General features: G+C 37.4%; 2 protein-coding genes across 7 annotated transcripts in view; one reads left to right on the top strand and one right to left on the bottom strand.

Moving 5' to 3' along the window:
* Positions 1–2,853: 2,853 nt before the first annotated feature.
* ACTA2 (actin alpha 2, smooth muscle) lies at positions 2,854–19,934 on the top strand. Its single transcript, XM_087932385.1, has 9 exons — positions 2,854–2,890; positions 8,534–8,704; positions 11,786–11,914; positions 12,769–12,879; positions 14,649–14,733; positions 14,824–14,985; positions 16,563–16,754; positions 17,601–17,782; positions 18,854–19,934. Exons 2-9 carry the CDS (start codon positions 8,576–8,578, stop codon positions 18,995–18,997), a joined length of 1,134 nt encoding a protein of 377 aa, XP_087788511.1. The 5' UTR covers positions 2,854–2,890; positions 8,534–8,575; the 3' UTR covers positions 18,998–19,934.
* The window catches only part of STAMBPL1 (STAM binding protein like 1), a 55,621-nt gene continuing 53,587 nt past the window's right edge, over positions 19,876–21,909 (bottom strand). For all 6 annotated transcript variants that reach the window (XM_087932384.1, XM_087932381.1, XM_026710476.2 and 3 more), the window contains exon 11: positions 19,876–20,186. In XM_087932384.1, coding sequence (XP_087788510.1) covers positions 20,130–20,186 — 57 coding nt within the window. In that variant the 3' untranslated portion in view covers positions 19,876–20,129. The remainder of the gene's footprint in view (positions 20,187–21,909) is intronic.

Raw genomic sequence — 21,909 nt, 5'->3', positions numbered from 1 at the left:
TTGTTATGGTTGAAGCTGAAGTATTCATTGACAGGTAGGACATTGCAATGTATGATTTTTATACTATACTTAGATCGGACTGAAGGCAGTGTAGTTCTAAGTTTTCTAGGTCTGCAATTTCAAGTCTGGCGGCATAAGGTATTCTGCAATGAGTAGAGGAGTGGAGAACTCTTCTTGTGAAATATTTCTGGACTTTCTCAACTGTGTTAATATCAGATACATAATGTGGGTTCCAGACTGATGAGCTGTATTCAAGTATTGGTCTAGCAAATGTTTTGTATGCTCTAGTTATTAGTGTAATATTACCTGAAAAAAAGCTACGTAAGATTAGGTTAACAACTCTTAACGCCTTTTTGGCTACGTAGTTACACTGAGCTCTAGCACTTAGGTCATTAGGTCATTAGATCATTAGAGATGAGACTTGGCTTGGTCTAGGACAGGGGTGTCAAACTGGTAGCCCATGGGCCGGATGTGTCACACGCAGGCCATGCCCACCCCAGCTCCACGAAGGGAAAAAACATCACAGTACATCATGTGATGGCGACGTGACATGGCGAGTTTGATATTCATGGTCTAGGATCATCACATTTTCTCAATTGAAACTATGATTAAATCTGTCTATATGTTGGGAAATTAAAGAATTGCCATCATGTCTTCTTAGCGTCAGTATTTTGCATGTCTTCAAGTGATGGCTTCAAGGACTTCTCCGAGGAATGACTAAATAATCAAAATAAGGTCTGCACTCATTCAGTTAAATTCTCACTTACTTTATATGTGCAACCCGTGTAAAAAAAAGAAAGGACAAGTGTTCAGTTGAGTGGTTATGATCTCAGAAGGATGCTTTCTATTGGTAACATCTACTGTGGGGTCTTTTCTTGAGAGGCCTCCTCACAGAGTCATAAAATTCCACTTAAAATTGGACCTCAGAGTTCCCCACCTTAAAGAATATAGGTAATTGCTGCAACAAATTCAAATATTTCTTTTTCTCTTATCATTCTTTTCTTTCTCTTCTGTGAATGATATCGGTTCCTGTTGGTTTTTAGGAATGGTACTTGCACGGTCAGAAACTGGTGTGCCTGCAGAGAGAAACATGATTTTTAAATAAAAAGGATAAAGACTTTTTAGCAGGATTGCTCAAGTTTTAGGAGGTAATTCTCGAGAGGCCCCGAGTCAACTCCTTTGCCTTATAAAGCAAAAGCATGTGTTAGGTTTACCCCCACCCGCCCTTTTCTAGTGGAATGTTTTGGATCCAGCTTTGTAAGGAAGCTAAATCAGACAGTATTTCAAATTTATTGAAAAGGCTTTTTATTCTAATGAGATCCGCCTGAAATGTGATCTTTAATAACAGATAATTCTGAGGAAATGAGCTGAAGAATTCAGACTTCTACACATTTTTCAGCTTATTTGGGTCCTTCCAGATAGTTTGGATTATAAGTCCCCTCATCCTGACCTCTAGTCTTACTAAAAGCAGTTGTAGGTAACAACTGCTGATGGGGGAAAAAACCAGTTGTGTGTGAAGGGACATTGCTTTGGATTGAAACACATTTGTTATTCCTTGGTGACTACACAAAGAACTGGAGGCAGTTTATATAATGTATCCCTGATTCACAACAATATTAATTTTAGTAACTTGAGCTACTACAACATGTATTTCATATACAAGTTTGTTTATTTCTATATCAATTGCTAAATTGAAGTAAAGAACACACTAATCCCACAATTAATATGAGAGCCTGGGAAAATTCCATCCAGTTCAGCAAATTTGGCTATAAACCTTTAGTAAATTTTTAAAGAGGCTCTTGGATTTTAAGGGGTGTGAGGAAAGATATTAAGATACCAGCAGCCATACCGCTCACAGCTCAAAAAGGAACAGAGATTGGCCACAACTTATAAACCAATGACAGATATCATTGATGGAGATGTTGGGTTGCTTATTTCAATTAAAGTTAGTGGCAAACACTGGGATTTACTTCAGAGTAAATCTAAAATTCTCCTGGTTTTTAATCTATAAAACAGACAATAATCCACGCCTATGGAGATTCTCAATCATTCAGGTTATGGTTCTCCTAAAGATGCTTTTGAACTGGAGAAGCTTCTTGGGTGAGAAGTAAAACATTTTCAAAGGAAAAAACAAAACAAAACTCAAGAAAATAAAGTTGCCTTTCGGAAGCAGCCCTTTTGGGATGGCAATAATCCATGTTTTTTAATATGGTACATCATGAGCATAGTTTTCCTTTTGTTTTGACTATTATAACCCAGAATATCTCTTAGTCATATGTTTGATAAGGCATTTGCTCTGCATTACTGCTTTTCTCGGCGGCCACGTAGTACTAAAATCATATCACAGCTTTGCTTTCCTGTTGTGCACAACGGGAGACATTAATCTTTCTGGCAGATCTAATGTTTGATCCAACCCCCCCCGCAATCCCTTCTCTGTGAATGAGATCTTTCCAGTATGGAGCCTCGGCAGGATTAATGACTCCTCTTGTGCTCCATTGACAGTTACTATGTACACGTGGATCTTGCCAAAGCATCTACTCCGTGCCAGAAACTGTCCTTGATGCCCCAAAACACCCCAGGAAACTTTCAGTAGCAGCCAGCCTGGATTCTCGTCGTGTTTATATAGCAGGCAGCCAAAACTTTCTCTCTCCTTGCTTTGTGAACAGCAGGAAGGAATGCCGAGGGGAAGAGACCGAGCAACCAGCAGCCACCCAGAACTGAAGGATTTGCGGAGAAGCCCCTATATGGTTCTGTTTGACAGAGAGATGGAGATGGAGACTGGGTTTGCTCCTTGTTTGGTGAGCTGGTGGGAGGAGACAGGCTATATAGTCAGAGAATATGCCATTTTTCAGTGCACCATCCCAGGACGGCAGGCCCTGAGCTGAGAAGGGTAAGTGGCATTAAACCCAGGATAGAGGGAAGAACGTGGAAACTGTCTTCTGAGTTAAGAATTGGGGAGGCTCTTCAATCTCTGTCTCAGCTGCATAATACAGTTAATAGGATTTTGCTCTCGGGTTCAGAAGAAAGAAGCACCATTTCTCCACAGCCCTAGGCTCTGCAGATTTACCAGGAAGTAACACTATAACTGAACTCCATAGAAATGATTCCCCTGCGTTAGACATTTTGTTGCGGGGTGAAGCATCTAATAGAGGGAAACTCATTTCTGAGTGAATATGGAAGCTACATAGGATTGTGTGGATAGTTAAGCATTTTTAACTCCTTTAAAGATTTAAGTATCCTGCAAACGGTTTTCTCCTGCTGAAATCAGTGAGGTTGAAAGAAGATTTACTGCATTTGATTTCTGCATTTGTCTCATTTTCATATTTTCTTTCCATCCTTAAAATTGCGGGGATAAAATAGTAGTAGGGTTAACAGGTTTTGCACAATTGAATTTGCTGTACAGCTTTCCATCTGTTTCTGTACTATGATCTTTTGTGGTGGACAGTTCCCTGCTCTTGACTTGATGCAGTTCAAACTGATCCATAATACAAGGCTTCATTTTGGAAGCTGTAACTACAAACCATGAAGTCAGTTTTTCATTGCGGAGCTGAGAAAGGTTTTTCATTTTTGGTACAGTCTTTTTCAAACCTTCATTTGAATTCTCACATCTCAGACAAACCAGAAGCCTGGGATCTAAGGATATATAAGAGGTCTGTAGGGGATGTGCATAAGTGCACCAACGTGCCTCCCATCTCTGTCCTATTGTTAATTTTTATTTTTATTTGTCTTATATGTATCCATTTCATGTATCCATAACTATGTTTATACTTATACCTGTTATCTTATAATTGCTTGACAAAATAAAATAAAATAAATAAATAAATATAGTAGTTGACAGCTGCATTACCAAAAAGGCAGTGGCTAACTTTGACTTCAGTTGCCTCAAAGGCCTATGTAAGTAACAACCTGTGTTGCTTGATGTTTATTTTGCATGGAAATGCCTGCTGTGCTCTTTAAGTACAAGAATAGAGGTTATTCTTAGGTGAGAGTTCACTAGAAGTAAACATACCATCCCCCCCATTAATACTTCAATGACAGCTAAGATTAATTCTGAGCAGTAAATGCTGCAAAAAATAATTGAAGGGAATGCTTATAAGTGTCAACCAAATATAGGCTTGTAACGAGTCCAAAAGTCTGCCATTTCTGCCATTTGTCAGAAATGGTGCAGGGTCTCCCGCTTGGGTGGGGCAGGGGTTGGACTAGATAACCTACAAGTTCCCTTCCAACTCTGATTGTCTGTTATCTGTCTCTTGTGTGGCATGATTCAAGACAGACACTTTTCCTATTTACTTTTAGTAGATATTAAAAGGTAATTTCCCTCATACTGGAAACAGAGGAAGAAAGGGAGAGAGGAGGGGAGAAAGAGAGAGAGAGAGGGAGGGAGGGAGGGAGGGAGGGAGGGAGGGAGGGAGAGAGAGAGAGAGAGAGAGAGAGAGAGAGAGAGAGAGAAGGAATTTGCAGTGGAGGTCTATGGAACTCTGTTCCTCTATATCTTATTAATCCAGACACAAATATATATGAAGAACAGAAATGTCATTTGTCTCAGTGATACAATATAACTTCCTACTATTTTAATTTACATGTTTTGGTAAATTATGCATATCTGTTGCATACTATTTTTATTTTCAGCATCATTATTTTAACTTTAATTAAATTATTATACATAATAATAGCTAATATTAGGATTCAGTGAAGCAAGAGAGTGGTGGTATTTATGCACATTCAGATGTTCACTGCACACCGTCTTTTCTTCATTGTCTTTGGGTTCATTGCCACTTCGATTTCTCAAAGACTGACTTCACACATGGTAAAATGTAAAGCCATAACCTGGCTTGTATGCTTCAGGTTTGCTTAACACATGAACTCCACTCCTGAGATCTGTAAGCTGTGATAAGTCGTATTTTTGATAATAATGGATTGTTAGTAATGAGCCATGGTTTACAAATAATAACCCTGGATTTACCATCACTGCAAACAAGTTGTTTTATTGTCTAGAAGTCTGTTGGTCTATGACTTTGATTGATTGATTGTCTAGAAGACTGTATGAACACAATTTAAGTCAAGGTAACACAAAACCCCGAACCTTTCCCGTGGTTACACATTTTTGCAGAATTCTTGGCCAGTGGAGACTAATCTGTTTAAAGGGAAACTAATACAGATATTAAAGTGGAATTTGAATTATTCCCCTTATTCTTGAACTGATTTGTTTGGTGTGTTTTTCAATTGCTTCACTGTAGATTTTCAGTTATATTGCTATCATGTAGCACATATTTTGTTCTGACATATGTAGCTTGCTTGGCTAGAAAGTGGCATTGTTGCTGTGTTATTGTTGTAATTAGTCCAAGCAAGCAATGCCTTAAGATTATTAGATGTGATTTCCAAAAATCAGGAAACCACAAGATGGAATTAAAAAGCACAGAAAATTCTAATCACTTTCTGGCTTTTTGTAGTTCAGAAGTTTGCAGCTCAGATCTGGTAATCCTATTGATGACAATCAATGACTTTATAATAGAGTTTGTGTTTGTTGTTGTATACCATGGCTGCGGGAGTGCTGGGATTGTGCTTAACTTTGTGTATATAAATACAACAATTATTTGCAGACCTTATAACACACAATGTATGTTTGCAGGTTTAGTGCTGAGTTCTGGGCTCTGCCAGTTACTGTGATTTTCCTAGAGCTGAAAATGACTGCTTGGCTATCATTAAAAGTCTTGCCTTAAATGTTTGGTTTCCCTGATTTTCCCTGAGCTTGGGAAGTTACTAAATATGGTTTTTATTTGGAGTTCCCCATGCTCTAACAGAAATGCAGCATTCCCTTCTTCCCCCTCCCTTTAAGGATATTATTTCCCTTTTTGGCTCAGTTGAGTAGAGTTTGAGGCAAGGAACCCTTGACCTTTTCTACTCTCTTCCAAAAACAGGCTTTTAAAAGGCTTTGTTTCCTAATTAGGAAATAGTTTGTTCCCAATCCGCCAGATGTTTTCAGCATAGGTGCAGATTCTGGGTTTTTAGTAAATGTTTATCAGTAAGTGAATAATCTTCATAAAATGCATTTTTTCAGCATTTCTCTGGAAAATTATTTTTCTTTCTTTCTTTCTTTTCTTTTCTTTTCTTTTCTTTTTTTTCTTTTTTTCTTTTCTTTCTTTCCAGTATACATTTTACCCTTTCAAAAAAGTAATGGCGAATAAAAAGCAATTTTACTACAGAATATTCAACACCGGATTTGTTCAACATTACATTTTTGAGGTGGGTTTCCCCTGCAAAAAAGACAAATCATTATTTGCAAATGTGAGATTTTCACTACTGTATCCATAAACTGAACTCACACTAATTCACTTGTCCTACTGTAAGCTGTTAAAAAGAGCTCAATTTTTATTTTCTGTTCATAAATGTGTATTTTTAATCTCCTGGCTGAGAAAACATTTGTATCAGGTTCTCTCACACAACCACAGTAACACATTCAACAGATTTCAGGATCTAAAGCAGAGGTGGTATTCAGCAGGTTCTGACCAGTTCTGGAGAACCGGTAGCGGTTGAATAGTTCAGAGAACCAGAAAATACCTCTGACTGTCCTATCCCCATCTATTCTCTGCCTCCCGAGTCCCAGCTGATTGGCTGGGTCTTCTTTTGTTGCCCTGTACAGGAGGACGGAGCTGGAAAGCAGGTTAATGGAGTAGGGACTGGGGAGGGAATGGAATTTTGCAGTAACCTTCCCCTGCCATGCCTACCACGTCTAGCTCACCAAGCCACACTCACAGAACCGGTAGTACAATAATTTGAATCCCAAACTGATCTAAAGCCGTATGAGGACAAACTGTTATAATATAGCAAATTTGTTGTGATGGGAAACACATTGGAATATCATCACCACGAATCTTTGAGGGAAGAAAATGCAATAAAAATCACGGAGAATAGGTACATGTGGGGGAGGTCCCACCAACCTTTCCATGTGCCCCCATTTTCTATCTTCCAATATGTGTCCTTTTCTTCAGACGCAATCCAATAAAATCCTCTTCTCTTTGAATCTCCACATCACATATAATGTGGGAAACCCAGCCTTGATAATCAACTTATCTACATTTGATAGATAATTATCTGGTGATAGACAATTATCTCATAGACAATTATTGATTGGTGATAGACAATTATTGATAGACAATTATCTGGTTATCAACCTATCCCATGCCTTTCTGGCTATTTTTAGTTATTCCTTTTAAATGTTAAGCAATCAATAAAGCAAAAAACTTAATTGCCTACATCTCTGATTTTTGAGGTGTGTTACTTTTCTCTCTTGGTGTTATTCACATATTTTGAATCACAACAAAAAGATTGTGAGATATCCTGCCTGTGATGTTGGAGAAGGTCTGAGATTTGACCTCAACTCAAGCTCACTAAAATATGTTGGCTATGATCTGATGATCTACTTTTCTCAGTTTTTTAAATACATGTCCATCCATTATTCTCTTTTGGGATAATGTAGGAAACATGTAAGAGGTAGTAAGCTAATTTTTGTAGGGATGAAATGGGGAGAGGGGATAATTAGATATAAAAGCCATCAGCTACCTGGAAGAAATTATATCTTTCTCTTCCTCATCAAATGAGAAATTTATATATTTTAGAACGAAAGTTGAAAATGATCAGGAAGGGTAAATTTTCTGCACTCAGAAACCACGTTCTGTTCTTTTTCTGCAAGTTTTGAAAACCATGCCTTAAAGATGCACTTTATTCATTCTGCTTCTTAAAATAAAGCTTTATATTAAAGGGCTAACAAACGGTAGGGGAAGCTTTAATCCTTTTTTATATGCTGTCTTAATACATTTTAAGCATTACTACCTTTTTTTTTTAATTACTGACTTTACTATTTTTATAAATAACTCAAAGCAATGAATATACCTAATATTCCTCCACAACAGCAACCTCAAGAATTGGATTGGGATGAGAGAGAGAGACTGGACTAAAGCCATCCTGTTGACTTTCTTGCCTAAGCAGAACTAGAGTTCAGACAGTCCTTGGTTTCTAGCCTGGTGCCTTAACCACTAGACCAAACTGTGCAAACTGCAGCTTTATCATACGGGTAATCAATTTTTGCTCAGGTTACCTTATCTAGGTTGCAAAAATCAAGAAGATTAGCCAAAGAGCTAAAGTAGTCTTAATCTCCTTGCTGCCATCTTGTGCTCATTTTGATTTCTGCAGGCCAGGTACAGCTCAAATGAGCTCAAACTCATTCATTAAGTTAAAAAATAGAACTAGTTTTAAGTTAAGCAGATGAAACCCCCAGAGTTTGCTGAGCTGCATCTCCCAACATCTAGCTCTCCCATCTAGAATTAATCAGGTTGCTTTTAGGAGTATTGTGTCAAGTGCCTCTCTTCTCCTTTAAGTTAGAAAGTTTAAGTTAAGAGTTTAAGCAATTCCTTTATTGCTCTTTGATTTCCCTGTGCCTATCCAAACAGAAAGTGAAGCTATATATTTTAATGCATCTTCAGCTGTCTTTTATTGACTGGATATTTGCATTGGATCTTCTCCCTTCTCTTTGTAGGACAATACCTGTGTGGAAAGTCTTAGTAAGTGACTCTAGAAGATGTGTGAGGAAGAGGACAGCACGGCTCTGGTTTGCGATAATGGCTCTGGCCTATGTAAGGCAGGATTTGCTGGTGACGATGCTCCCAGGGCTGTCTTCCCTTCCATCGTAGGACGTCCAAGGCATCAGGTAAATGATTCAGTGGCTTAGCAAAGAAATCAAAGGAGTCATTTGAAATGAAACTATGGGAAACTTGTAGACATGCTCAACTCCATGACACCACCCTCATGTCATTTATCTTAGATTACTGCAGTTGATATAAAGAGGACTTTTCAGTCAGATTCTTGAACAGATGTCTTAGAAATTGTCCCAAAGGTGCTTTTTTAGGAGGCAACTGGACTTCGTTTTTTCTTTTGAAGACATTTTGCTTCTCATCCAAGAAGCTTCTTCAACTCTGACAGGATAGTGGGGAATGGAAGGATTTATATTCTGAGGACACAGATAAACCTCCAAGTGCTTCAACGACCCTCTAAAAGGATGCAAACGAGCAGCTGTCTGCAAGGAATATAAATCCTTCCATTCTCCACTATCCTGTCAGAGCTGAAGAAGCTTCTTGGATGAGAAGTGAAACGTCTTCAAAACAAAAAAGTCCAGTTGCTTCCTAAAAAAAGCACATTTGGGACAACCATGAGCTGGATGACTGAGAATCTCCATAGACAATCTTAGAAATTAACAATTTTTCTGAGGAAATTGGCAACTTCTTTTCATTTCTTCTTCAGAGAAGATTGTTGTTGCTTTTGATTACAAAAAAGCAAATATATTTTAAGTAGTATGAAGGGAGGTGGGATACACACAAATGATGGTAAAGATGTGTCTTAGGATTGCCAGGAAATGAAATATAAAATAACAACAAATCTGATAAAATTACTTACTCCCCCTTTCTAAGTAGTCATGGATATTACATTTCAGAGTCATTGCTTATGAAAAATCTGAAGCTGCTGAAATTTTTAATGAAGTATATGAGACATATGTTCAATAAACCATCCCTGTCCACCAAATTGTTTCCTTCATGTGGTAAAATAGAGGAAGGGCCATTTGCTGTTTTCCTATTCAGCTGGCATTATATACATAAATGGCTCAAAGCTGGAATAATCAAAGGCCCTTCCCTTTGGGATTAACCATGTTAATTGCCTACTGTATGGTTTCCATTGGCTTTGAAAAGTTCTGTGCCTTTTGATTTAGATTTATAGCTACTTTACATTCTTCCTTGTTTACGTTTCTTTCTTTCCCTGCTTTTTTCTCCCCTCTGTGCCATTAGCTGATTTTCAAATTTACTAATTATTAATAAACATAAAGCTATATTTGTTTATCAGCTGAACAGAGTGGAGAATATACTTGCTCAGATCTGGACGTAGGAATTGATCAGGACTGTACAGGTTACAAACTAAACCAGAAATTACCCACACGGATATTCTGACAATAAAATGGTCTAATGAATTCTTGTGGTAAAATGAAGAGTACTTATACTGTAGTCTATTGATGATGATGATGATGATGATGATGATGATGATGATGATGATGATGATGATGATGATTCAATATTACCCTCTCTTTTTTTCTACCAAAAGCTACAATTTTAAATACAATAATTTGGAAATAAATCTAATATGAGGTACATGGGTTGACTTCTATATAAACACAGATGGGCTTGATTCGGGGCAAATACAAATACAAAGTGAACAATCTTGAAGACTGTACAAAGTTTACATCAGATGGCTCTCTGCTCATTTTATCTCAGTGAATTGTTTTTATTCTCTTCTTTGGTCAAAAGGGAGTGCCAGAGTAACTTATACTACAGATGGTGAGAAAATTGACGCTTTTCTACAGATTGATTATCTCAAGGACATATTATAGGAGGAATGAAAATAGGGAAAAATATAAAAAAGAGGAAAGCTTTACTTCTAATTATTTCAGAATAATTTGCTGGATGCAGTTCAGAAGAGAAACTCTATGCAGATACTTATTCAACTGGCCTGGTTGACTGGCCCTTTTGTTCTCTATTAGGACCCTGATTAGCTGAATGTAAATTGAATTGATTGTAAAATAATGATGAGTAATCAATATTGGATTTCACGTTGCAAAGCCCAGAAGAATCTAAAGAGCACTTCTTGTTTCCTGTAAATGGAATGGGAAAAGCATTTATTCAAGAAAGCTATTACTGAAAATATCTCAGGTTACATTAGGCTAAATGGTTCAGAGCTGTTGTGATCCAGGACAGTGTGTGTGCGTGTGTGTGTGTGTGTGTGTGTGTGTGTGTGTGTGTGTATGTTTTCTTAAGTTTTCGCGGGTACTTACATGTATGGCATTCAGCTTTGTTCGGGTATTTTCCCACGTCATTGTAGTTGTGCTTTTAAAGTTGTAGCAACGTTTTGGCAGAATCTCATCTGCCATCATCAGGCTTCTGTATTGTGTTCATCACAGATGAACCGAAGAGCCGAAGACAGAAGCCTGAAGATGATGAATGAGACTTCATCGAAACGTTGCCTAGATACTTCGAATGTTACGTGGGAGAAAACCCGAACAACCAAAGATCCATATATATAGGAATAAATTATATATCATGCCATACCATATCATATCATAATATCATACATCATGTCATATTATGCCATATCACCATCACATCTCATCTCATATTGTATTGTATGGTATCATATCATTATATTATATTATTTATATATAATAATATATAATATATATATAATAGCACTTAGTAATAGCTTAGACTTCTATACCGCTTCACAGTGCTTTACATCCCTCTCTAAGTGGTTTACAGAGTCAGCATATTTCCCTGAACAATCTGGGTCCTCATTTTACTGACCTTGGAAAGATGGAAGGCTGAGTCAACCTTGAGCCTGGAACTTCCCGCAGCTGGCAGTCAGCAGAAGTAGCCTTCTGCAGTATTGCTTTCTAACTATTGCTCCACCTCAGCTCTTATATGATATATAATTATGATTCTCAATGCTGTGTTTGGTTATTCTGCTAATTGCTCTTGTGGCATACTTGGTTTTGGTTTGGTTGTTATGTACACCTCAATAATTATGTCAGTCAAGGAATCACGAACCGTGGCTTAATGTGGGTGAATACTGGATCATAGCTATACTCTGGAGAAAAGTAATGCTATGAAATGATAATAACTTTGCTTTCTGTCCCAGTTTGCTTCCAAGACAGATGTGGTCATGTATCTTTCTTCTTTTTTTTAATTTTTAGGGTGTGATGGTAGGCATGGGACAAAAAGACAGCTATGTAGGAGATGAAGCTCAAAGCAAGAGAGGGATCCTGACCCTGAAATATCCCATCGAACATGGTATCATCACAAACTGGGATGATATGGAGAAGGTATTTAAACTGCCATTGTGATAGATTTAATCTATCTGTCTAAGATTTAACTATGTCTATCAGAGATGGCTTCATATTATGTCTTCACTTTTACAATTTTATTATGGCAAAAATGTTTCTAATGTTTTCAGTTCCATTTACATATCTTTGATGAAGGGTTCTTTTCTCATTTTCTGGAAACTCAAAATGCATTATACGCTGTTCTTGGTAAATTGTCCAGGGGGTAGGGCTGAGTTAGAGATGTTTCTCATAATGCTACTAATTTGGACTGCAGAAAAAACAATTACTACCCACCTGCCTTCACGAGTCAAAAAGTGGGCTGTGAAAATATTTACAGACCCCTCACATCCCGGACATAAACTGTTTCAACTCCTTCACTCAAAACGACGCTATAGAGCACTGCACACCAGAACAACTAGACACAAGAACAGTTTTTTCCCGAAAGCCATCATTCTGCTGAACAAATAATTCCCTCAACACCATTCAACTACTTACAAAGTGTACCCTACTATTACTGTTAATCTTCTCATCACTCCTTATCACCCATCCCCTCCCACTTGTGATTGTAGGACTGTATCTTTGTTGGTGTATCCTTACAATTTATATTGACTGTTTCCTAGTATGATTTGATTGTTGTTTGTACCCTATAACTATCATTAAGTGCTGTACCTTATGATTCTTGACGAAAGTATCTTTTCTTTTATGTATACTGAGAGTATTTACACCAAGACAAATTCCTTGTGTGTCCAATCACACTTGGCCAATAAAAGTATTCTATTCTATTCTATTCTATTCTATTCTATTCTATTCTATTCTATTCTATTCTATTCTGTTCATTTTGCCATTTATTCCAGATTTGGCATCATTCATTCTACAATGAGCTCCGTGTGGCTCCCGAAGAACATCCAACCTTACTTACAGAGGCACCTTTGAATCCAAAGGCTAACCGAGAAAAAATGACACAGGTAAATGGTATATAGTATCATGTTTTGCATAAGCACACCAACGTGCCTACTGTCCCTGTCCTATTGTTTCTTTTATTTTAAATTTTTCCTCTATGTATCTGTTAGGAATATGAGTCACCTAACAGTTATTTGGGTTAGAAATATATAAACCAGGATAAACATTTTAAAACTGTCTCTTTAAGAGCATGCTAAAAACTGCAATTGGGTGTGGTTACTCAAACAGCCATAAGATGGAGCCAGAAACCTGGTTTGTCTTGGTCAGTCTCAGAAGAGAGTGTGAGTGTATCTCTGTTTCCTTCTGTTGGAAAGTATTGCTGTTCCTCCATTTTTCCTAATTGACTGATATTCCTAGATTTAATGTAAGTCTGATACCGAACTGTTTTTGACACTGGAATTTGATATTTGGATTATCCCTGGATTGAAAACTGACTGATTTAACTTGTGAATGACTTTGGACTGCTTATTTTGGACTTTGCTTAAACCTTTCTGGAAGTAAAAACCTACATTTACTGTACAGTGTATCTGTGTGCTCTGTGTGTATTATTCCAACACTACTCTCTATACATCTCCCTGTATGCGCTCATTCTCCTAATGGGGAATTACCTCAACAGTATCCATGTACTCATAACTATGTTTTTACTTATACCTATTATCTTGTAAGCAATTGACAAAATAAATAAAATAAAAATAAATAGAACCTGCCAAAGTGGTGTTTCTACCCTATACACCTGTGGAATGTGATCCATATTTATGTTTTTGAGGAAAAGAATGGAGCCAAGATATTCAGATAATACTACTGTCTCATTAATAACTCCCTCCCTCCCTCCTTCTTCCTTCCTCCCTTCCTTCCTTCCTTTTTACAAATTCCTGTATTCCTTCTGAAATTGTCTTTGAGTTTGGAATTACTTGTTCATGAAGCAGATATAACAAGAGACCATTTCTTCTATTTCTAATTTTTGATCTTTGTTCAGGCAAGCAAATTTCTCACAAACTAGATTCAGATAAAATTCAGATGCTATGTTTGGCTCTTAATCAGTACATATAGTTCGGATGTCATCCTTGCTGCTTGTGAATAAGCTTTCCAATGTTTTAAATGGTAATTTTATCAGTCCGCACAATTGTGACCCAGTAAGTCAAAGAACGCCAATCAGCCTCATCAATTTGACAAACAGTTAGCTCCATGTGGCCCACAGGGCTTTCAAGAAAATCTGCTGTGATTTTCCAGCAGAAAATTAAAAATAAACTCCTTTAAAAGTAAAATAGTCAAACAAAGATGGAAAAATTGATGAACTGCCAAACACGGCTGATCTCTCTCCCTCTCCCTCTCCCCCCCGCTCTCTCTCCCCCTCCCTCCCCCCTCTCTCACACACACATGCATCATCATCATCATCATCATCTATCATATTTATACATGGCCCATCTCACAATTGAAGTGACTCTCTCTCATCATCTACCATCTGTCTGTCTGTCTGTCTGCCTGCCTGCCTGTCATCTATTTACATGTCCTATTTCTAAACTTCCCATTTCCCTCAGAGATTGAGAATGGCCTTATGGCCTATTATATCAGTAATTGCATAGAACCGCAGAATTGTGGGACGTGTAGTTATATACCTCTAATAAGCATCTACTGTCAATGACTATTAAATATAGTTACAAAATATTTTATAACATTGCAAGCCCAATGCCTGGTTTAGAAAAATGGCCTATGGGTGTTCAAATTAAAATAAGCCAAGGGAAGGATTTATTCATTTTTTTCCTATCATTTTCAGATTATGTTTGAGACCTTCAATGTCCCAGCCATGTATGTTGCTATTCAGGCTGTTCTGTCTCTCTATGCCTCTGGACGTACAACAGGTAAGAATGAGAACCTGCTTTGGTCTTTAGAACATGAATGAGAGTGAGTTGACTTGAAGGCAATCAAAACCTGTTTTGTGTTCCCTCAAGGGATTGTGCTCGACTCTGGTGATGGTGTCACCCACAATGTGCCAATCTATGAAGGCTATGCTCTGCCCCATGCTATCATGCGCCTGGACCTGGCTGGCCGTGATCTTACCGACTACCTCATGAAAATCTTGACAGAACGTGGCTATTCATTTGTTACTACTGGTAAGGAAATTACATATGATCTTCCCTGACATAGAGCTTTATATGCTCCTACTGTGTATTATAAAACAAATTATTTTTCAAATATTCTCATAAGGAATCCAATTTATATATTTTCCTGATGTAAAATTTGGTACATGTTATCCGTATTTCAAAAGAGTGGCCTAGAGACTGGATTCAAATGGACTGTTGTTGGCAGTCAGAATACAGACAGATCACTGAACTTGTTCCTTGCATAAGCTGGTGCCAAATTCTCTTTAGAGGAAAATGTGTTGCCTTTTATACTGTTTTCCTGACAAACCCACAGCTTGTTTCTCAGAAACCTCAAGAAAAAAATCCCCTAGTTACAGTTTGAAAAAAATGGAGCAGAAATTGGCACTTATCCAGATGCAATAAATTATTTTATGCAAAGAGTAATTTTAATTATACTGTAGTTTGGCACAGGATGAGAAATTGCATTGCTACATTTCTTTACATCTGAATCATTGTCTGCTAACCTATGGCCTTTGGGGACATAAAATCAGAATTGTATACTAAAGACAATCCCTGCTGCATCTTACAGGCTTTGAACTAGGGATCCTTGTTCATAGAGGATTGTAATCAATAGTGTCTATCCTCGTGTAGGATAGATTTCTTATTATCCTTATTATCTTATTACGGCATACCAGTTCCAGGGCTTTGGAGAACCTCATTAAGCAGTTTGGTGCTTCAGGGGACTGGAGAAAGAGAAAGAACAAGAAGGGGAAGAAGGGGAATTTTATCACACAGGGATGGTGCTCTCATTTCACGCTGTCATTTTTCATGTAGCTACTAGCCCTGCAATCAGGAAGTCTTCTTTAGGGCATAGAATAGAATGTGCCAAATATATATATATATATATCCCAAATATATATATATCCCCCAGCCAAAAAAGCTCATGGAAAAATACTGCTTAAATTTAAATTCAAATATTTAAAATTGGATAGGGTTTTTCTTTTTTAATATTGAAACTTAAATATTGAAATTGAAACACTTTGTAGGAGGAATGGAGAATCTGGAGGTGGAATTTAAAGAAAGGAATCAGCATAGAATCCTTATGTGGCCACAAGTTCTATTCCCCCTCCCCTTGAATTCTGTGGACCCTTATTTAACTCCAAGCAGGTTTCTATGCCTAAGTTGTTTAGCAATAAATCAATTCAATTGAGTTGAATAAATCAATTGAAATGGATCTTCACCCGTGGACCTAGACTTTCAGGCCTGAATCTGACACTTTGCAATACAATAGCAACCAAATAGTAGCAACCAAATAGTAGGTTTTATTTTCCAATCCTCTTAATTCCTGAACTTAGACAAGCCCATCTAGAACGATTAATTTTGACAAATTAAAGAAAAACAAAATTAAAAATGTTTGGCAATTCAGAGTATTTTCAGGATAATACATTTATGATAAAAATGCTGAATGTTGAATTGGTTTATTTAGTTTCAGTCAGCATAAATATTAAACTACAGCTAAAGCAAACACCACAAGTCTGCATTTTTTTTCTTGTATCTGATGGAACAGGAGTTCATGCAGGCATCTCTTCTTCAAATTTCATCCACAGCTGAGCGTGAAATTGTCCGTGACATTAAGGAGAAACTCTGTTATGTTGCCCTGGATTTTGAAAATGAGATGGCCACTGCTGCTTCTTCATCGTCCCTCGAAAAAAGCTATGAGTTACCTGATGGTCAGGTGATTACTATAGGGAATGAGCGATTCCGCTGCCCAGAGACCCTCTTTCAACCCTCTTTCATTGGTACGTTGATATATACACATAATGTTATATTTTTGTGTGCTCCAGGTCAGTTTTGGTTCCTGGTGACTGCCTAGACTAGTTCCTGAATTTTTCTTGCCAAGGCTTTTTGGAAGTGGTTTCTAGTACTGAGAGAAAATAACTGGCCCAATGTTATCCAGCTGGCTCCTGGGAATAAGGCAGGACTGGAATTCACAACCTCTTTGTTTCTACCCTGGTGTCTTAACCACTACACCATATTGCCTCTAGTGTTGATCTACACAATATCTATCTGTCTATCTATCTGTCTATCTATCTATCTATCTATCTATCTATCTATCTATCTATCTATCTATCTATCTATCTATCTATCATCTATCCATCCATCCATCCATCTATATCTATCTGTCTGTCTGTCTGTCTGTCTGTCTGTCTGTCTGTCTGTCTGTCTGTCTATCCATCCATCCATCCATCCATCCATCCATCCATCGTATCTATCATCCATCCATCCATCTAATCTATCATATCTATCCATCCAATATCTATCTAATCTATCATCCACCCACCCACCCACCCATCACCTATCATCATACCATATCATCTGACAGGACTACCCTTTGACATCTATAAAAAAGTCAATTTGTCCATCCAGATTTCTGGTATTCAGCAATCTTAAAATGTATAAATCTACCTGTATAAAGTTCTCATGCAATTTTATTTCAGATTCTGTTTTCTCTATTTGTAAAAAGTTATAAATACTTTCAACATTTGATTGTAAATCATTCTGAAGTGACAAGTCAAAAGATTTAACAAGTTTAATTTGTTATTTTAGAATATTTAACAAGGGTTTCCTTTTGAAATCCTCCTCAGGTATGGAATCTGCCGGCATTCATGAAACTACCTACAACAGCATCATGAAGTGTGATATAGATATCAGAAAGGACCTTTATGCAAACAATGTCCTATCTGGTGGGACCACCATGTATCCTGGCATTGCAGATCGTATGCAAAAGGAGATCACTGCCCTGGCTCCTAGCACTATGAAAATAAAGGTATAGTTTGATTGATCACTGCATAATTCACAGTGCCAGAGATGGCTATGTTTACATGATATGTCAGGACTTTTAGAGATGAGGAATCTGCTATGTTCCAGATGTTGGTGAAATGCAGCTGTGAGCATCCTCATCACTAGCCATGCTAGGACCTCTGGGAATTGTAGTTCAGCAATATTTGGGAGTCATCAGTGAGCTGATGGCACAAAAAAAATCCTAAACCGAACATTTTCTCAGTTCTGCCCCTGAACTGGGAATGGTTATTGAAAATGTATTTTTTGTTTGATTTGATTTTATAATTTAAAATTATTTTTACTTTCCTTTGGCTCGGACACTTTTATTTTGCCTTGAGAAAATTGGATCTTCAGTATGAAATGGATTTCATCTTACAGTAGCCACACGAGGGGATGCAGCAATATGCACTCAAATACAAGTCAATAAAAACGCGAACAAAATGCAGCGCAAAGCACTAACATTCCAGCAAAAGGAATCTTGGATAAAAATGAAAATTATAAATTGAAATAAGCAAATTTGGATTTAACTTCATATTTTAAAATCAAAATGAATTATCGATGGTATTTTGTTTTTAACCATTTCATTGGGATAAATTAAATTCCTTAGCTGAACATGTAGATGTTGAAAGAAAGTTCCCATAAGGAGATTCATCACATCAGTAGTGCTTGGATTTAACTTGCCAGTATCATTTTTTCAGTACGTATCATGTTTCTTTATCCACAGAGAACCTCGTGAAAAAGGTTCCCGTTTTTGCAGAATCTTCATAGATTACAATAGATAAGCAATGCAACCAGAGTAGATAACTTCTGTAAGAGTCTAAAGGAACTGAGTATAGTTCATTTTTCTGTCCAAAATGATTTGTGTAATCTCACCCTTAGATGTACAACAACATCAAAAATAAACACATTTGCTTGGGTTAGATACATAACTACCTACAGATATGAAGTCTCTGTTACCAGTTTTGCAACGCTTTCTGTGAAAAATGATGCCTGCATAATCTGTAACATTGTCTGTTTGAAGTGATTCAATTAGATCTGTTCAATCCTTTTCCTTCAGATTATTGCTCCACCTGAGCGCAAGTATTCGGTCTGGATTGGAGGATCTATTCTTGCTTCTCTTTCTACCTTCCAACAGATGTGGATCAGCAAACCAGAGTACGATGAAGCTGGCCCATCCATTGTTCACCGCAAATGCTTTTGAGTTGCTTCCCCTTCTGTGAAAAATATTCTAATTAGCCTACCCCAAGTACCTTCCGTACAATTAGCTGGGTTTCCAATAAGATGTATTTGAGGTTTTTAGGGGGCAGAGGAGGAAAGAATTGTAAACATGCTTTTCAGGTGCTTTGAATTTTTATTAATAAATCTCAACTTTTTCATACTCTACTTGGAGTAAATAGTATTCCTTCTCCTCTGGAAAAAGAGTGAGACATGGCAGATCAACATTATACTAGTCGATATTTGCATTAAAGGTCTATCAATAGTGAATAACCTGAACCTTGATTAAAGGAAGTTTGTCCTTAATCATCCACTGGAGAACACATAAAGATAGCAGCTATTTTTTACATTTAAGACTTAGACACATTGTAATTTATGTATAAGTAGAATTGTTTGCCATTCCTCCCTAAGTCTTCTGGTTATATCTAGTTTTCAGTTCTCCGTGTCCTCTGACTTCTACCTGCTCTGACTCAGAAAAATCAGTATTATTTTGAGGTTCTTTCTTCTACAGTGAATTTATAGGGAGGCAACACTGGCCCTTTAGTAATGCTACAGCAGGTGTTTGGGACTGAAGCTAATTGAATAGAAGGAACTGGTGTTTGTGAGCTCACACATTCATAGTTCACTTTATTATTTGAGCAGTTTTTCCCTGTGTTTCTCAGCAGAATCTGCTTTGTTCCTGTTAGTGAGTCTGTTCTTTTTTCCATATTTCCCATTCTATTTTATAGCTAGTGTATTTTTAAACATGCTGCAAACATTCACATGTCACACTTAGACACCCCTTAGAATACTTATAGGGCAGGAAAACAATCATATATACTCCAGAGGAGGGGGGAGAAAAAAAAATTGCAAAGGGGTCAAGACTGTCATTGTGTCAAGTTCACTTTATTGTCATATTGTTCCAATAAAATAACATACCCGGACTGAATGTCACCGTGAGCTTCATTTTGACTGTACAATGAAATAACTTCAAAATGAGAAAAGGGCAATAAATATCAAATTGTTAAATTCAGAACATACAAATATAAAATGTCAGTAACTTGGAAAACACTAGGAAAACCTGGCAGCCTTGTTTTCCTTTGGCCATATGTTTTACCAAAGGCATTCTTCTCTCTGTATCACCTCAGATCCAGCACAGTTATTTTTATCTCTTTTTCAATGACATGTTTGCAGATCTGCAAAAGAAAACACCAGATTAATCTTAGATTATCTGTCATTAGGCAGCTGCTGCAAAATTAAATAATTTAAATCTGCAACAATTTAAGGGAAATGTGGATTTATTTCATTGGGATATTCATCTGAGGGTGAAGGTTCCCTAAGGCTGCGATCCAACTGCAACACTGAAAGGTGCATTTTCAGACAGCCATGTTCTGTTCTTTCTTCTTTTGTAGAAGATAAAGATTTCCTTGAGTTAAGCTGGACTCCTAGTGATTTCATTCACACGTCTATATAATTGTCTTGTTCAGCTTCTGGGATTGCTTTTTTAAACGCAACTTGATAAACTGAAGTTTCCTGAAGATTTTCTGTTCAAGGTCTAACTTGGTTTAGTTCTTGAGATATTAAAAACCAACATTATTCAGGTACTGCTACCTACTTCCAAGATTACTGGTCAGTGTAAACCTAACCATATTGCTCATCTTGTTTGGTGGTATACATGATTTAACAGAACTAGTTCTTCTGATTATCTAACTTTCTCCATAACAAACCATGAGGATGCTGGGATACAGAAAGGTTTATCATCTTTAAGAAAGGTAATTTACTTTTTTTGTAGGACAATATAAACAGTTCCATGGGAAAATGGCTATCATCTAATCTTGGTTTCTACAGTAGGAAGAGAAGTAATTTCATTTTGAAAATGGATAAATATCTATTAACTCTATATCTTTGTTATATGGAAACAGACAAACCATTCTCTTGAACAAGCTTGGGAACTGTGTTAGTTTTTAATACAATATATCTTTTTCCAGAGGCATTCTTACATTTCAATTCTGAACAAATGATTTGACATTTATCAAATTTGGAGATAACTTGTCATTTTTTTGCTGCAAGCACACTGGAATTTCATTTTTAATTAAATTAAAAATGAAATTCTGTTGCCTGCTCTCAAGAGAAAGCATGTATCTACCCAAAACCATACTTCACATACATACTATATACATATATACCTGTGCCATATATTAACACACACACACACATTAATATATATTAATATAATCTCTGTCCATTTTGAATACGTAATAGAAAGAAGAAACTTGAGAGTTTACAATGTTGATGCTATGTGCAACAAAATTGACTGAATCTAGACCATGGGTGTCAAACTCGATCGCGTCATGTGATGTATTGTGATGCATCATGACCTTTTTTGCCTTTGCAGAGCCAGGGTGGGCATGGCTTGCGCATGATGCATCCGGCCCACGGGCCGCCGCCAGTTTGACACCCCGGATCTAGATGTTCTCCTTTGGATACCATGAAGCCTCCTCCCAGGAGGTAAAACAAGCAAAACAGGTCATGAAGAGGATGCGTGGTGTCCCAGACAATACTGCAGACCCTGCTCAAGCATCGCTTATCTGCCATGTCCTGGATAGAAGGAAGTGAACTACCAATGATCTTTTCTGCCATCCTCACCACACTCTGCACAGCTTTCCTGTCTGAAGCAATAATGCTTCCAAACCAGACCGTAATGCAATATGACAGGATGCTCTTGATCGTCCCTCTATAAAATGTGGTAAGGGCAGGAGAACGAAGATGAACTTTTCTGATGCGACACAGAAAATGCAGGTGCTGCTAAGTCTACTTCACCAGTATCTCACTGTTGAGCGACCAAGCAGCACACTTAGAAACTTGATGTTGCTAACCACCTCCACAGGTGAATCATTAATACGTAGAGGTGTGTGGCTC

This window comes from Pseudonaja textilis, chromosome 4 (genome assembly GCF_049901715.1).
Source record: "Pseudonaja textilis isolate UNSWEBS1 chromosome 4, rPseTex1.2, whole genome shotgun sequence".
In the NCBI taxonomy this organism is placed as follows: Eukaryota; Metazoa; Chordata; class Lepidosauria; order Squamata; family Elapidae; genus Pseudonaja; species Pseudonaja textilis.
Note: the sequence above shows the minus strand (reverse complement) of the source record. Positions and strands in the feature narration are given on the sequence as shown.

Coding starts and splice junctions, on each gene's coding strand:
- ACTA2 (XM_087932385.1), top strand. CDS start 8,576: ATGTGTGAGGAAGAGGACAGCACGGCTCTGGTTTGCGATAATGGCTCT. Junction 8,705..11,785: donor TAGGACGTCCAAGGCATCAG/GTAAATGATTCA, acceptor TTTAATTTTTAG/GGTGTGATGGTAGGCATGGG. Junction 14,986..16,562: donor CTATTCATTTGTTACTACTG/GTAAGGAAATTA, acceptor TTTCATCCACAG/CTGAGCGTGAAATTGTCCGT.